The 17,114-nt window shown below is 50.9% G+C and overlaps 2 protein-coding genes across 3 annotated transcripts; one reads left to right on the plus strand and one right to left on the minus strand.

The window, feature by feature from the left end:
- The first annotated feature begins 6,071 nt into the window (after nt 1-6,071).
- On the plus strand, nt 6,072-11,733 carry HSP90AB1 (heat shock protein 90 alpha family class B member 1). Its single transcript, NM_001079637.1, has 12 exons — nt 6,072-6,158; nt 7,511-7,657; nt 7,954-8,160; nt 8,257-8,416; nt 8,557-8,690; nt 8,814-9,122; nt 9,473-9,638; nt 9,852-10,042; nt 10,143-10,290; nt 10,415-10,683; nt 10,933-11,266; nt 11,360-11,733. The coding sequence occupies exons 2-12, from the start codon at nt 7,511-7,513 to the stop codon at nt 11,467-11,469; spliced, it is 2,175 nt and encodes a 724-aa protein (NP_001073105.1). The 5' UTR covers nt 6,072-6,158; the 3' UTR covers nt 11,470-11,733.
- Nucleotides 11,734-13,157: 1,424 nt separating this feature from the next.
- Nucleotides 13,158-16,836, minus strand: SLC35B2 (solute carrier family 35 member B2). Of its 2 annotated transcripts, none has more exons than NM_001076965.1 (4): nt 16,736-16,836; nt 15,995-16,191; nt 15,669-15,823; nt 13,158-14,989 (listed from the first exon to the last, which is right to left on the minus strand). In NM_001076965.1, the coding sequence occupies exons 1-4, from the start codon at nt 16,744-16,746 to the stop codon at nt 14,051-14,053; spliced, it is 1,302 nt and encodes a 433-aa protein (NP_001070433.1). In that variant the 5' UTR covers nt 16,747-16,836; the 3' UTR covers nt 13,158-14,050. The 2 variants fall into 2 exon arrangements, with proteins under 2 accessions (NP_001070433.1, XP_010816534.1); XM_010818232.4 differs by lacking the exon at nt 16,736-16,836 and adding an exon at nt 16,588-16,661 and having other exon boundaries at nt 13,478-14,989.
- Nucleotides 16,837-17,114: the final 278 nt, after the last annotated feature.

The raw sequence follows: 17,114 nt of genomic DNA on the forward strand, positions 1-17,114 counted from the left end.
TACCATAAGGGTAATCAAAATCCTTTAAACTGAGTTAAAAATACTATATATTGAAATTTATGGTATATAGCTAAAATAGTACTTGAGAAGAAACTTATAGTCTTAAATCCTTATGTCTGAAAAGGGGAAAGGCTGAAACTTAATATGCTAAGTATTGACGTTAAGAAAATAGAAATAGAACAATAGACTCGACCCCCTGAAAATAGAAGTCATGAGAAAAAGTTTAGCAGAAATTTAAAAAATAAAGGAATAAAGTAAAAAAATATAAAGAATTAAGCAGAAAAATTATGTAAATAAAATAGATAAGTTCCTGGATGTAACAGTTGGACTGTGAAGAAAGCTGAGCGTGGAAGAATTGATGCTTTTGAACTGTGGTGTTGGAGAAGACTCTTGAGAGTCCCTTGGACTGCAAGGAGATCCAACCAGTCCATTCTAAAGGAGATCAGTCCTGGGTGTTCTTTGGAAGGAATGATGCTAAAGCTGAAACTCCAGTACTTTGGCCATCTCATGCGAAGAGTTGACTCATTGGAAAAGACTCTGATGCTGGGAGGGATTGGGGGCAGGAGGAGAAGGGGACAGAGGATGAGATGGCTGGATGGCATCACTGACTCGATGGACGTGAGTCTGAGTGAACTCCAGGAGTTGGTGATGGACTGGGAGGCCTGGCATGCTGCGATTCATGGGGTTGCAAAGAGTCGGACACGACTGAGTGACTGAACTGAACTGAACTGGTGAAACTGATAATTATAAAAAAGGAAAAGACACAAAAAATAATTGTAGGTTTGAAAAGAAGACATAATTGAGACAGAACAGAGATTTAAAAGCTAGTCAAGGAAATAGAATGCCATAATCTTTAAAGCTTTAAAAAACATCCAGAAAAATTATTAAATAAAATTCACTCAAGGAGTAAATAGTAGAAAACTTGAATGCACTTATACCATGAAAAAAAAATGAGTTTCTAATTAAAATGTTTTCTTTAAAAAAATTTTAATCTTATTTATTATTTCTTTATTTGGCTGCACCAGGTCTTAGTTGCGGCACAGCATGTGGGGATCTAGTTCCCTGACCAGTGATCGAACCCAGGGCCCCCTTCATTGGGAGCATAGAGTCTCAGCCACTGGACCTTCAGGGAAGCCCCTAAAATGTTTGCATATACAAAACAATAGAAACAGCAGGCAGTTTTATAGATGGGTTCTACAAAACTTAAAATAATCTCAGTGCAACATTAGTAAGTCTATTAATGAATTAAAAATATCAATAGATAAAGGAAATTTTAAAAACAATATTTTCAATAGATGGCAAAAAAATCTGATACTTATTCAGTTTAAGATGTATCGCAAATGGGGAGCAGAGACAGTAAATATGCTCAATGATGAAGGGTTCCTTTTCTGATCAGAAAGGAGACAGGGATGCCCAGGACCACTCTGTTCACACATCATTTTTCTGCAGGTCCTAGCTGGTACAGTGTAACAATAAATAAACACACAAGGGTTAGAAAGGCAAAAACCAAAATACCATTGTTTTCAGATGATAGCTAGGGTTGTACTAGAAAACAACAAAATATTGATGGACAAATTAAGAATTAGTAACATAGCTTACAGGAGAGGGCAATGGCAACCCACTCCAGTACTCTTGCCTGGCGAATCCCATGGATGGAGGAGCCTGGTAGGCTGCAGTCCATGGGGTCACTGGGAGTTGAACATGACTGAGCGACTTCACTTTGACTTTTCACTTTCATGGTTGGAGAAGGAAATGGCAACCCACTCCAGTGTTCTTGACTGGAGAATCCCAGGGACAGGGGAGCCTGGTGGGCTGCTGTCTCTGGGGTTGCACAGAGTCGGACACGACTGAAGTGACTTAGCAGCAGCAGCAGCAGCAACATAGCTTACCAAGTTGTGGGATCGATATACCACAATCAATTGCTTTTCAGACTCTCCAGGAAACAGAAAATGAACACAAATTTCCATTTGCCACTGCATCAAAAAATAACATAATAATCAAATGAGCAAATGCTGTGCAAGACATGTCCCAGCAGAACATGGAAACTGAGGCAAAGAGATGGAACACTGGTTGGCCCTGCAGACCTGCTCATCTGTCCCAACATTAATGTCAGATCCATTGGCCCAGGAGGATGTCAGTTCAGGAATTCAGAGATGTAAACTTCGTGAAACCAGGAAGACCAAAACTGATAGAGCACGCCTGGCAGGCTCTGAACTTGGGGGGCTGCCTGTTCTGGGGGTTAAGGATCCAGAGCTATGTGCCTGCCAAGTTGCTTCAGTCATGTCTGACTCTGTGTGACCCTATGGACTGCAGCCCGCCAGGCTCCTCCATCCATGGGATTCTCCAGGCAAGAATACTGGAGTGGGTTGTCTGTGTCCTCCTCCAGGGGATCTTCCCGACCCAGGGATCAAACTATTACGTATCCGTCCTTATACAGTCTCTGATGTCCTGATGCCGGAAGTTGTTTGATTCATCCATTGCCCTGTATCTAAACTCCCCTCAGTGGTCCCCTGACCCCCATGAACGACCATTTGCATTTCCTAACTAGAAGTCCCAGAATGAGCAGCAGCAGGGAGCCTCTATCCAGGCTGAATCTGTGTGCCTGCAAGACCCTGCTTCGCTTTAGCTAGATAGGGGGTCTGCAGCACTTTTCTGCAAAAGGTGAGAGGGTAAATATTTAGACTTTGCAAGCTATATGGTCGCCATCTCAACTATCAGCTCCCTCATTGCAGTGTGAAACAAGCTAAAGCCAACATGTAAGCAGAGAAGAAAGCTGTGTTTCAGTAAAACTTTATGGACACAAATTCAAATTTCATCTACTTTAAAAAATATTTATTTTACTTGGCTGCACCAGGTCTTAGGTGCAGCATGTGGGATCTTTTAGCCATGGCATGTGAGATCTAGTTCCCTGACCATCAGTGGAACCCAGGCCCCCTGCTTTGGGAGTGCAGAGTCTTAGCCACTGGACCACCAAGAAAGTCCACACATACTTTTCACATGCCAAAATACTATCTTTCTTTGATTTTTTCAACCATTAAACAACATAAAAACCATTCTTATTCACAGGCCATACAGAAGCAAGTGATAAGACCACTGGCTGAGGGCTGCAGTTTGTCGGTCCTTGCTTCATCTGGCGGCCCTCCAGGCAGCAGAAGGTGAGGCTGGGTCTCTGAGGCCTGGTTGGAAATAAAGGGTATCTTGGGAACATCAAGGATTGCAAAAGCTGCTGAGAATAGACTTCTGGGGATGGGGGGTGGGGGGTGGTCAAGTCATCTTTAACAGCCTTCAGTGGCTTCCCTGACCCTAAGTTAAGGTCAGAACTACTTAGCATGGCATTGTGACCCTATGTGACCTGATTCCTGCCTGCCGGGCCACTTTCAGTGACCCCTGCCTCCCCGGGCTTCCCTGGTAGCCCTGGGCTCAGATGGTAGAGCGTCTGCCTGCAATGCGGGAGACCTGGGTTCGATCCCTGGGTTGGGAAGATCCCCTGGCGAAGGAAATGGCAACCCACTCCACTATTCTTGCCTGGAGAATCCCATGGACAGAGGAGCCTGGTGGGCTATGAGGTAGCAAAGAGTGGGACACAACTGAGCAACTTCACTTTCTTTCACTTTTACTTTGCCTCCCTTGAGGGTTCCTGGTCCTTCTGTCAGGGCTGTGCCTTCCCCATGCTTTCCCTTTGCTAGGGGTAGACCTGTGCCAGCCACCTTCCCCAGGCTGAGCTGGGAACTCTGAGGTTTCTCCCCTGCTTCTAGCTGCTCTGATTCACAACTGGTCTGCTGCAGCTCCCCCCAGTGGGCTGACGGCTTCTTGTCTTGTTTCCACATCTCCATGTGGTAAGGCAAGGCTTACAAGTGGGGCTTAGTGAGTGTCGGTGAGCTGGAGAGGTCATCCTGGGAGGCTTCCAAAAGAGAAATTAGAATTTCTGTGCTGGTGTTGAGACTTGAGATTTTCCCATTAGGAACCCCCTGAGGAATTTTTGCTCCCCACACTGGCCCACAGGAGTGATATTTGTTCTGCTTCCGGCTTAAGTTTGAGAAACAGCATCCGCACTACTGGACTTCTGCAGCAGGGGGCACAGGAGTTAGTGGAGCAAAGGCTCTGAGCTGACCCACCCAGGGGTACTCACTAAAGCCTTCCTCTCCCACTTTCTAGGTGTGCAGACTCACTCCCACCTCTAAACAGGACTGTGAAATACTGTGAATGCTGTTGTGAACCAGGGAGCAGGTGCTTAATTAACTAACCCCTTCTGTACATAGGAAGGGCAGGTGCACTGGTGGGGGTGATGCTCCTGGTTTGAGGTTTCCATCAGGAACAGAGCAGCCAGGGCCCCCTCCTAGCAGCAGCGCCCACGCCCCTTCCCACACTCACTGACTTCTCCCAGCCACAGGCTTATCCCAGACCATAATGAAGAGAAGTAGAAGTCTATGGAGAGATGAAATTGAGGTAATGGGGGCGGAGCTGTTGAGGTCTGGAGTGTGGGCCAAGGAGAAGGGAAGGAAGGGTCCTTTGTTCCCTGGAACTCAACGTATGAACAAAGAAAATGTGAAAGAATGAGACTGGGCACCAGGGCTGCTGAGGGAGGTCCGCGGGTGGGTGGTGGGGGAACTTCTCCCCAGGATGCCAGGGACCGACAAAGCAGGCCACGAAGGGAGTTGCTGGACATCCACAAAGTCACAGCGTAGGGAGGGGCCATTCTCTTCTGGAGGGGATCTGCGTAAAGGAGGCTTCAGAAATAAGGCCTTGGAAAAGTAAGGCCAGCTCACCAGCTGGAGGGCACGCAAACGGGGCAGAGACATCAGAGGAGGGCGTCCCTGGCCCTCTGGCACTCCCTGGGCAGGCCCATGGCCTTGAGGCTCCTGGGAGACCCGACTTCCCAGATCTAGGCAGCTGCAGGAGGAGGGAAAAGGGTGGGAAAAAAAGAACAAGGAAGCCAGACTGAGAAACAACTCGATATGCAAGTCTCTGCGCTCCCTCACCTGTGGGCGGCTGCAGAAACTGGGGGTGGAGGGTGGGAGCGGTCCGTCGGGTAAGCGACCCCATCCCCAGAGTCTGCTCCCTGAAGGCGGTACCCTCAGAGCCGCCCCACCGGCCGGTGTGCTGTGTGATCGAAAGGGGGAGAAGTGGGGTAATCCCCGCTCCACCCCACCCCGGACGCAGTGCCGGGCTAGCTGGGCCTGGCGGGTAGGGTAATGCGCCCCCTCTGCAGTTTCCTGGAGGAAATGAGGGTATAGCCCACTTGGCCCCCAGGATCCCAGCAGTGCGGTTGCGGGGCGGAGCCGCCGCAGAGGCACAGCCCAGGCCGCAGAGGGAGGGGCGGGGCCTCGAGGGAAGGGGCGGGGCAGGGCCGCCCTGGCCGGTCTGGAAGCTGCTGGAAGTGTCGCAGCACCGCCGCCCTGGCTCCTTCCGCCGCGTGTGCAGGCAAAGAGTCCCCTCGCCGGCTGGAGCCAGCGCCCGACCCGCAGCCGGAGCCACGCCTTGCGGCGAAACGCTGGCCCGCCCCCGGGAGGGCCTGTATTGCGGGTATGCCCACGAAGTGGGACCTCTTTAATTCCGCAACGCTCGCGGAAAAGACCCCTTTCCCGTATCAGGCAATTGGAGTATCTGTAGGGCAGCTTCTAATGAGGAGGTCGAGCCGCGGAGCGTAGAGGGGAGTGGGTGACCCCTGTTTAGGCTTGGACCTTAGTCCCGAGGCTGGGACTCTCGGGAGTGGAGACGCCTGCCCTGCAGGTTTTTACAGAGATCAGTGGGGAATCCTCGCCTCTAGTTCCACCGTTTATGTTATATGAGGACTCCCAACATATGTTTCTGATGGTGTCCTGTTTTAGGAGCGCGGAGACGGGGCTGTGAACATGAGTAAATACGTGTACTCTCAGGGCCGGCGGCTCCCGCCTTTCACGGTCCCCTCCCCTATTTTGGACCGTGACGTCAAGGTGGGCGGGCGGGCGGCGGCAGGTGCGCGGCCGACAGGCATCCTCCTTTAAGGCGGAGGGATCCGGGGGCGGGCAGCTGGGTGGTGCTTCGTCTTATATAAGCCGATTGGGGGCACACAGCCGTTCTCTTGAGTCACCCCCGCGCAGCCTTCTTGCGGCGCGTGAGCCCGAGGCAGCCATTGCCCGCTTGGTGTTCTCTAGTACCTGTGATTCTTATCCTTAAAGGTAAGGCTTCGATCTCATGTGGGCTTTTCAGGTTATCTTGTTCTTTCGCGTTGCTTTCGGTCTACGCGTCCTTTCCGAGACCTACATCTCGTATTGGGGCGGATTCTGGCGTAGCGCTCCCATTTCTTCTCTTGGGGGAGGGCTGGGAGCGAGCTCTTGAGTTTAGACTCTTTTCTGTGGTTGGCGGCGGGGCTGCTTTTCCGCAGATATTAAGCGTTGTTTTGTGGGGCCGCAGAATGGGGCGCGGGGTAGGCACTGCACGTGGTGGCCGCGCCGGCCCGGGACGCTGCCATGCTTGCCTCTCCACTTCCGGACGCGGCTACGGGGCGCCGGAGGGTCCCCGAGCGGGGTGGGTGGGCGCGCCCGCTGTGACTCAGCAAGGCTGGTCATGACCAGGTTTTGCCACTTGTTCTATCGGACGCAGTTTTTTTAAAGTCCTTTTGTTCGGGGCTTTTCCGTGAGGGTCTGCGAAGAGCTCCGTTTTCGGTCGCCGGCGGCGTATATCTTGCTTCCTCCATCCTTCTAGATCTTTCCTTCGTCTCGGTGGAGGAGGGGCTGGCGAGCGGAGGGGGCAGGCTCTGGTATTCGTGGGCACGTCCTTTCCCCCGCCCCTCTCCGAGAGCTGAGATTGTTCTGGAAGCTTCTGGAGCCCGGCGCCCCGCCCTGGTGCCCGGATGTTGGGGCCAAGGGAGGCTGCGCGGTGGCGCCCCCTCCTCGCATGGTCGACGCATGTCCAGCCGTGACGAGAGTCGTCCCGGCAGACTAAGGGCACCATCTTAGTGTTTGGTTTGGTCTTGAGCGTCAGTCACGTGTGCAGAGGGGTCACGATGGAGCCCTTTCTTTATCTGTTCTTTGTCTTTATAGCCCACCTGGGTAGGCATCCCGCCAATCTCGAGTTAGCTGTCCCTACTACGGGAGGCAGCAGTACCATATTATCTCCTTTGAGTTACCTAATGGGAGGATAGTTTTAAATCATTGCCCTTTAATGTGAAACCTGTTAACCTTGAAGGTGGAACTATAGTCAGTAATCTGCGTATTTAAATATGTGTGAATTTACCTCGTTTTCGAGATACCTGGATTGGAATGCCTAACAAACTAGATTGTGCTGATCTATGATTCACTTAACAGGAGTTTGGCTTCAAAATACCTTATAAGAAACATTAATGCAATTTGTTCAATGTGTCAGCGCGTCCCTCGCCCCATTGTTTCTAAGGGTGCTGCCTGAAATTGATAGAGGGGAGGATTTTCCAGTCTTAGTACCCAGCTCAAAACAGTATGAATAGAGTCTCTTCATGTGTATTGTGGCTGAGGGTGAACTTGAGGAGTCTTAAATTCTTGCCTTTTTATTTTAGATGCCTGAGGAAGTGCACCATGGAGAGGAGGAGGTGGAGACATTTGCCTTCCAGGCAGAAATTGCCCAACTCATGTCTCTTATTATCAACACCTTCTATTCCAACAAGGAAATTTTTCTTCGGGAGTTGATCAGTAATGCTTCTGATGTGAGTGCCCTGAATGTCTTCATTGACGTTGGTTTTTTGTTTCTCAAGTATTCTAAGAGAGGGAAAGTGGGGTGGTTTGGCTGATAAAGGTGATATAAATTTAACTGCCATTCCAAAAAGTACTGTCTTGCTCTCTGTGGATAGATAGGATACTGTAACCCACTGGATGTCATTCTCAACCTACAAGCTAAAGGAGTAATCAGAATTAGGGTATTTGGGGAGTTTAAAAAACTTTCTTTTGGGTGAGATGGGTTTTGAAAAAGCAGAATTGTAAAACTGCAATTTTGTACTTTCAGGCCTTAGACAAGATTCGCTATGAGAGCCTGACAGACCCTTCCAAATTGGACAGTGGTAAAGAGCTGAAAATTGACATCATCCCAAACCCCCAGGAGCGTACTCTGACTCTGGTAGACACAGGCATTGGCATGACCAAAGCTGATCTTGTAAATAATTTGGGAACCATTGCCAAGTCTGGCACTAAAGCGTTTATGGAGGCTCTTCAGGTACGTGGTTGGTTAGGCACAGCCCATTTATATTATTGGTGTTTGCTTTGCCATTTCTTTGAAACTTGAGTTTGACTATTTTAAACTTTTTGGCAGGCTGGTGCAGACATCTCCATGATTGGGCAATTTGGTGTGGGCTTCTACTCTGCCTACCTAGTGGCAGAGAAAGTGGTTGTGATCACAAAGCATAACGATGATGAACAGTATGCTTGGGAGTCTTCTGCTGGAGGTTCCTTCACTGTCCGTGCTGACCATGGTAAGTTGGCTTTTCTGTTAAGGTGTCTGGATTAGAATTCTGGGGAAACAGTAATGAAGATCTTGAGTATTGTATGTGTAAAGCAGTTATAGTTCTGTGTTTATTTAGTTTTTTATATTGTTCTGATTAATTTTTTCTAGGTGAGCCTATTGGCCGCGGTACCAAAGTGATTCTCCACCTGAAGGAAGACCAGACAGAGTACTTGGAAGAGAGGCGGGTCAAAGAAGTGGTGAAGAAGCACTCTCAGTTCATAGGCTATCCCATCACACTTTATGTGAGTATGGACTGGTAACTCAAGTGCAGGTAACTGCTGCTTTAGAGAATTGCATGGACTTTGGGGTTTTTTTGTGTTTTTTTTTTTTTTGCACTCTGAAACTGTCATCTTTGATCCTTCTAGCTGGAGAAAGAACGTGAGAAGGAAATCAGTGATGATGAGGCTGAAGAAGAGAAAGGTGAGAAAGAAGAGGAAGATAAAGATGATGAAGAGAAGCCTAAGATTGAAGATGTGGGCTCAGACGAGGAGGATGATAGTGGCAAAGATAAGAAAAAGAAGACAAAGAAGATAAAGGAGAAGTACATTGATCAGGAAGAACTGAACAAGACCAAGCCCATTTGGACCAGGAACCCTGATGACATCACCCAGGAGGAATATGGAGAGTTCTACAAGAGTCTTACCAATGACTGGGAAGATCACTTGGCAGTGAAGGTAAGAAGTCTTGCTTGTTGGCTCAATAGGAAGCGCTGATACGGACAAATGGAACTTACCCAACTGGTTGGTAGCTGGGAACTGTGAATGCTGAGTTTATTTGCAAATGGACCCTTCCAGGGCGGAGAAATGACATCTTCCCCTGTGACCTGTCTCTGGAGGCTTTACCCACCTGGAGTCTTTGACCCAAAGGTTATACAGTGCTTGTAGTTAGATTCACTTAGGGCATTAGGGCTTAAATTTTCTCTACAGGGATAAGAAGGTTTTTGTTTCAAATAACTGGACATTTTGGTATTGGGACCAGAAGCCACTCTTAAGTACATAGTTGGCTTATCTTGGATTTCTTTCAGCACTTCTCTGTAGAAGGTCAACTGGAATTCAGAGCACTGCTGTTCATCCCCCGTCGGGCTCCTTTTGACCTCTTCGAGAACAAAAAGAAAAAGAACAACATCAAACTGTATGTCCGCCGTGTGTTCATCATGGACAGCTGTGATGAGTTGATTCCGGAATATCTCAGTGAGTATCTTTTTGCCCTAATGTAGTTCGTTTCAGTGTTCTCAGGGGGACTGGAGTCTTTATCTTAGATTAAGGATCCTCTGCAGCACAACAAGTGAAAGTTTGGTGAGAAAATCGGTCCTTCTGTTGAATCCAGATGACCTTATATATCTTTTATCTTTATCCCGGCGACTCCTGTATCTTTAAAACCCAGCTTCCATATTTTGATTTCAGACTTCATCCGTGGGGTGGTTGACTCTGAAGACCTCCCCCTGAACATCTCCCGAGAAATGCTCCAGCAGAGCAAAATTTTGAAGGTTATTCGTAAGAACATTGTTAAGAAGTGCCTTGAGCTCTTCTCTGAGCTAGCAGAAGACAAGGAGAACTATAAGAAATTCTATGAGGCGTTCTCTAAAAACCTGAAGGTAAGCAGCAAGTACTTGCTTAATAATGGGTTTTTTTCATTCGGTTAGAGGAGAAGAAGTTATTTCCTAACAAAATGATTTTTTTCCGCTACCCATAAAGCTTGGAATCCATGAGGACTCCACTAACCGGCGACGCCTTTCTGAGCTGCTGCGCTATCACACGTCCCAGTCTGGAGACGAGATGACTTCTCTCTCAGAATATGTGTCTCGCATGAAGGAGACGCAGAAGTCCATCTATTACATCACTGGTGCGTTGGAACCTGGGTCTGATCAAAGCCTTTTTTTAGAGGTGTGGGGAGAACACTCAAGGGTCCTGGGGAACTGGCAGGATGAGGCATTTTGGCCCTGGAGTCACACTGAGTAATCCTACAGGTGAGAGCAAAGAGCAGGTTGCCAACTCTGCATTTGTGGAGCGCGTGCGGAAGCGGGGCTTTGAGGTGGTGTACATGACAGAGCCCATCGATGAGTACTGTGTACAGCAGCTCAAGGAGTTTGATGGGAAGAGTCTAGTCTCTGTGACCAAGGAGGGCCTGGAGCTGCCCGAGGATGAGGAGGAGAAGAAGAAGATGGAGGAGAGCAAGGCAAAGTTTGAGAACCTCTGCAAACTCATGAAGGAGATCCTGGATAAGAAGGTGGAGAAGGTAAGCCATTATGAAACTAAGTTACCTTGTTAGAGATGCCTTCAGAGTGGTTTCCTTCCATCTTTGGCTGCTACAGTTAGTGGTTTAGGCAGCCTAATTTGTTTAGTGCCCTCCTACTTTTTATTCCAAGGTTGGTATTTCTATAGAGCTTAGCAAAGATGAGGCATCTTTTCTCCAAAAAGTGGACAGAAGCATCTTTGCCTTGAGGTGGTAATTGGAAATATAATGAGTTTTTCTGACTGCCCTCAGGTGACGATCTCCAACAGGCTTGTGTCGTCACCCTGCTGCATCGTGACCAGCACCTACGGCTGGACCGCCAACATGGAGCGCATCATGAAAGCCCAGGCGCTTCGGGACAACTCGACCATGGGCTACATGATGGCCAAAAAGCATCTGGAGATCAACCCTGACCACCCCATCGTGGAGACCCTGCGGCAGAAGGCAGAGGCGGACAAAAACGACAAGGCCGTCAAGGACCTGGTGGTGCTGCTGTTCGAAACTGCACTGCTCTCCTCTGGCTTCTCGCTTGAGGATCCCCAGACCCACTCCAACCGCATCTACCGCATGATAAAGCTCGGCCTGGGTGAGTGCCCTTGTGCTCTCAAGCAGCAAGGTGTGTCGGGCGCGTTTGAACGCTTTTGGGGCATATCTCAAGTGGTTTCTTTCCTGCTCTTAGGCATTGATGAAGATGAGGTGACGGCAGAGGAGCCCAGTGCTGCTGTTCCTGATGAGATTCCCCCCCTTGAGGGTGACGAGGACGCCTCTCGCATGGAAGAAGTAGATTAGGAGTTTCTACCTGCAGACTGCTCCCTCTGTATAGTGTCCCCATGGCTCCTGCAGCAGCAGCCCCAGTGGCCCTGGCCCACATGGTTTCCTCTGCTGATGTCTAGTGGTTTTATTTCTGTCCTTCTAAGGCAGGATACATGGACCTCAAGCCCTCTCTCTCTCCACGTTTGACATGGGGTTTGAATGTTGTGTGTTGTGTTTTTTTTGTTTATTTTGTTCTGAAATTAAAGTATTAAAAATAAAGAAGATGCAGGTTTTTTACACAGTTCTGCTCTCGTAGATTTAAGTATATACAGTGCTGCCTTCGGAGTTATATGTATCCCTTTACAAATTATTCTGAGTAGATAACATGGTACATAAAGTGAAAGAGTTGTTCAGCCATGTCCACTCAGTTTTGTCTGACTCCTGAGACCCCATTGGAGTGGGTAGCCGTCCCCGTCTCCAGGGGATCTTCCCAACCCAGGTCTCCTGCATTATATGCAGATTCTTTTTATCAGCTGAGCCACCAGGGAAGCCCAGTTATGGTACATAGGAAGATATTAAAACTATCACCAGTAAATTTAGAAGTCATAAAAACAAAATGAGACATAAAGTGGGAGAAAATAATTGCAAATGATGCAACAGACATAAGCTAAATTTCCAAAATAGCTCATTCAACTCCAGTCAAAAAACAGGCAAAGAACTAAATAGACATTTCTCTTAAGACATAGGTGGCCAGTAGATGCATGAAAAGATGTTCAAGATGCTAATTTGAGAAATGTAAAACAAAATGATGTACTACCACAGATGGGTCCGAATGGCCATCATTTAAAAGCTGCAGTAACATGCTGGAGAGGGTGTGGAGAAAAGGGGCCCTTCCTACGCTACAGGTGGGACTGGGTTGTCTTGGTCCAAAGTTGGTGCAGCCACAGTGGAAGACGTTCCTCAGAAAACTAAAACAGGCAATCCCACTCCTGGACGTAACATCCAGAGAAAACATCAAATAAAAACCTACACCTCTGTGTTCACCGCAGCGCTATGGACAGTAGTCAAGAATGGACACACGGTCACTGGTAAGGAAGGTGTACACATACAGTGAAACGCTACTCGGCCACTGGCAATGAAGTGATGCCATCTGCAGCAACATGGATGCCACTGGAGGTTATACGAATAGGGAGGACATACCACTTGATAACCACCTATGTGGGATATGTGTGGAAAATACATCAATCTCTGAATCAAGTCATGAACAACAGACTGGTGGTTGAGTGGGGCATTATGGTCAGCTGGCCTAAGTATTCCTATGTAGAAATCAGTCCTACAGAGAACTACATTCAGTATCTTATAAACCATAATGGGGAAAAATACTGTAAAACAATCACTGCTGTACAGCAGAAATTAACATTGTGAATTAGCTACAATTTTTTCAAAATAATGATAAACACTGAAGGTAAGTGGTGTAGTGGTAAAGAACCCACCTGCCAATGCAGGAGACGGTAAGAAACGTGAATCCAATCCCGGGTCGGGAAGATGCCCTGGAGGAGGGAGTGGCCACCCACTCCAGTATTGCTGCTTGGAGAATCACATGGACAGAGGAACCTGGCGGGCTATGGTCCCTAGGGTCACAAAGAATTGAACACAACTGAAGCAACTTTGCACAGACTTTCAAAAGTCCCTTTCCTAAGCTTAGCACATACAGACGATTTTCCACTCAAAATTTGAGTTTACTATGGTAGTACAAAAGCATACATTCAGTACTTTCTGAGTTTTGATCTTTCCCTGGGCTGACAGTATGAGGTAGCTTCACTGGTGTTGCTGGGCATTGAGCTGCAGTTTCCAGTCAGCCACCAGGCCACAAACAAGGACAAAGAAATGGTACATGTTAACAACCACTGTGTTTTTTTCACTTTCAGTATTTAAACAAGTTAAACATTTGACACTTGTAAAACAGATTGTAGGCTGTTCTGAGCTAATGGAAGTATCTGAAGTTGAATGTACTTAGTCAACCAAAACACAGGACCAAACCCACTGCAGCAATTTAATTTAATAAAATAAGAGCAAGAGTTATATTTCCAAAGTACCAAAACCTGCAACTGGTTCACAGGGCAGAGCCTAGGGATCCAGGAGCAGGGGGCTGGTGGTGCTGGGCAGGATTCCCAACCCCTCGCCCAGCACAGCACCATCGTTCACTTTCTCTCCTGGGAAAGCAGCCTCGGGAGCCTACACTTGTGCTTCTCTCACCAGAGGAAGAAACGCATGTCTCAGAGTCTGAAAGGGTAGTAGTCAAGGTAGGGGACAAGCACAGGTGGGGCACCAGCACAGCCTCCAAGGCAAGACTTCGCGAACCGGAGGAGGGAGGGGCTTCGGAAGGCGCCTCCACCTTCTCAGTCCCCCACCGTTCTCTCCACCCTGGGGAGAGTCCTGCCCACTGGAGGCTGGGTGACTTAAGGCAACAGGGAAGGCCGCCTCCTGGGCTCCCTGCCCCCTGCTGCAGCGCTGGTCGAGAAACCTGCATTTTGCCCGGGAGCCAGCTGCCTCCAAGGAGAGACAGTAGGAGAGGAAAACTGGTACAGTGAGCGGGTCCCAGTCATCCCTTGGGCCCTCAAACCTTCTGCACAGATGACTCGACTGGCATGGCCTTCTTTCCCCGCTGCTTTAGACGGCCCCGGGCGTAGACCCGGAGCAGGAGGGCAGCAAAGACCACAGCCACTCCCAGGCCCCCCACCACAGTGACAGTGTGGCCGTAGAGGAGGCAGGAAAGGAGGATGGCGAAGGCCTGGCGGAGGGTCATGATGATGGTGAAGACGGCAGCCCCAAACTGCCCGATGGTGTAGAAGATGAAGAGCTGGCCACACGCAGAGCAGATGGAGAGCAGCAGGGTGTGTGCTGCAAACTCGCTGTGTCGCCCCATGAAGCGGATGCCCTCCAGGAGGGCCCCCTGCTCCAGCAGGGAGCCCACCGTGAAGAGGCAGGAGAAGAGATTGACCCCAAACATCATCTGCACCGACGACATCTTATAGGCGAACAGGGCGTCCTGCCAGTTGGAGGTGAAGCTGTCGAAAGCAATGTAGCCTGCCAACAGGATGAGGCCTGAGAGCGTGGTGGCCGGGGAGCTGTGGGGCTCCGGTCCGCTGGACAGCAGGAACATGCTGACCCCGATGGAGATGAGGCCAGCCGTCAGATATTCCCAGTGCTCATAGCTGCGCCGAGACACCAATTTTCCCATCAGCATAACGGGGATCACCTTGGAGGCCTTGGCCAGCACCTGGGTGGGGAAGCTGACGAACTTGAGAGCTTCGTATTGGCACCAGCTGCTGAGCACATTCGACAGGCTGGCAAAGGAGTACCGGTACATGGGTGCCCCATGTCGGGGCTGCTTGCATAAGATGCAGTAGACGCCAGCCACCATCAGGGCCAGGATGCGGTTCATGAGCACCAGGAACTGAGAGTCCGAGAAGCGCTCGCCTGGTGACGTGGCCGTGGCCCCATAGCTGCGGGTCATCACTCTTTCCTGCAGCACTCCCCACGTCAGATAAGACACCTTGATGGGGCAGGGCAGAGACAGCGGAGAAGATACTCAAGAGAAGGAAACAGCAGGCAGGCCCCAAAGCATCCTGACAACCTCCTCCTCTCTCAGGATGATGTTGAGAATTTTAAAATGGACAGATAGCTCTCTGTAGTAACTACAAGTTACTTGCCTCTTCTCTCCCAAACCTGGACTCACCTTGTTGAGAATCAAGTGTGTGTGAAACACAATGACTAATGCTTTAAGACTGACCAGACCCTGTTTGTCCCCAGAGTAGGGTATGTCAGAGCTGACTCCATCCAAGTATTTTCTTTTCTATTTTCAACCAATTCTGGGGGTCTACACTTCTTAACGAAGATCGGACACCCGTGAGTTCAACTTAGCATAATGGAAACAGAAGTGCCCACTCCAACATGCCGTGGGATTAGTGTCCCCCTCACATGCAGTAGTGGGGGAAGGCTGAAAATTTTATCAGTCCATTTACGGTATATTTACAAGAGGAAGGGAGAAATCACGGAGGGTAGAGAGAGGAGGAAAGAAAAGACCGTGCTTCCTCCAACCACCCCTAAGATGATGGTATGCCTCTGGGAGAACACACAACACAGCCACCAGCAAACTGTTGGGACTGGTGGGGTGAGAGCGCTGGCTCCTCGGGGACCTCACCCAGGGAAAGCAGCAGAGCCCACCTACCTACCTGGAGCCCCGAGGCACAGAACAGCAGCTTCAGGGCCTGCCAAGTGGGACTGGTCTCCGCTGGTTCTGCCCGGGCAGCCAGGGGAACCTCATCCGGGGCCTTGGGCTCATTGCCAAACACACAAGTTTTCACCAGGGGGAAGCAGAGACCCCTACCTGGAGAAAGTACATAAGGTGAAACCGAAGCTTTCCCAGCACTTCACCTTCCCCACTGCTGCCAGCCCGCCCTGCCGCGCTTGCCAAAGCACATCCCCTTTGCACCGCCGGCCAACTCTCCTAATTTTTAATCTAGAGTAAGCACACTTCCCCCACCCTGTCCCCACACACCTGTTTCCAGGTAGTTCTTCCGCCTGAAGTACTGCACCAGCAGGTAGCCAGGCACCATAAAGCTTGCATAGCCAGCCGCGTTCACCAAAAAGCGGAAGAACCAGAGCTGAGTCCACGACTCCGGAGGGGCTTCGAGGTTCTTCTCCCCACCTGCCCCCAGGGAGGGGAGCGCAGCCAGCACCACCACTGCCCACCACCTGCGGGCACGGCGGACAGAAAGATCAGAGTACAGCTCCTCACCCTCTGGGCCCTCCTGAGGGGACGACACTGGAGAAGGGCCCGGAGCCTCCTCCCCGCCCCCCTCAGCTGCAGCCCAGCACGGACAAAGAGCCTCTCTCTCTCCTGGGGCGGGGGGGGGGGGGGGGGGGCGGCGCGAGCCAGGCTGGGCTCCCTCTGTCCCCAAGAGCGGACCCGCCCCTCCGGCCACACAGGTTCCCTCTGTTCCCTCCAGCGCCCGCCGGCCGCTCCGGTTGGAGGCGCGGCGCCCTCCAACCCCGCCCTCGGGGCTCCCGAAGCTCCAGGGTCCCTCCCGCGACTTCTCTCCCGATCCTCCTGGAGCCCCCGAGGAGCACAAGGCCACGGCGCATCCCCACCCGCGCAGGCTCCGGGCGGCTCTAGGCCGGCCACCGGCCCGGGAGCCGGGACCCCGCCCGGCCCCCCGCGCGCTCGGAGGAGCGGCGGTCACGTGTCGCGGGGCTCGGTCACGTGGGCTCGCCGCTCCCCCCACCCCCTAGTCCCCACCTGGGGTCCATGGTCCCGGCTGCGTGGGGCGGAGGGGGGCCGGGGACTGCGGGGCCCCGGGCCGCGCGCTCCCTCCGCTCCCACTGTGGCCTCCAGGAGCCACCGGCCAGCGGAAGTGCAACGCTCTTCCCGCCTCCCTCCCGCGGCCCCCACTCCGCCCCCGGCCGTGACCACGCAGCGCCCTGGGCCGCCGCTGTGCCATAGCGCCCCCTCGCGGCCCGGCGGGAGCCGCGGCTCAGCGCGCGGGAGCCCGGCTGCTGTGTCGCTGGGGAAGCGGTAGCTCCAGCCCGGTGCCGCCTCCGCTTCGTTATCGCCCGCAGCCCTGTCCACCGGTCTGGAGGTGGCGGTGACCACTGCCGTCCTAGGGACGCGGATATGG

This window comes from Bos taurus, chromosome 23, assembly GCF_002263795.3.
Source record: "Bos taurus isolate L1 Dominette 01449 registration number 42190680 breed Hereford chromosome 23, ARS-UCD2.0, whole genome shotgun sequence".
Taxonomy (NCBI): Eukaryota; Metazoa; Chordata; class Mammalia; order Artiodactyla; family Bovidae; genus Bos; species Bos taurus.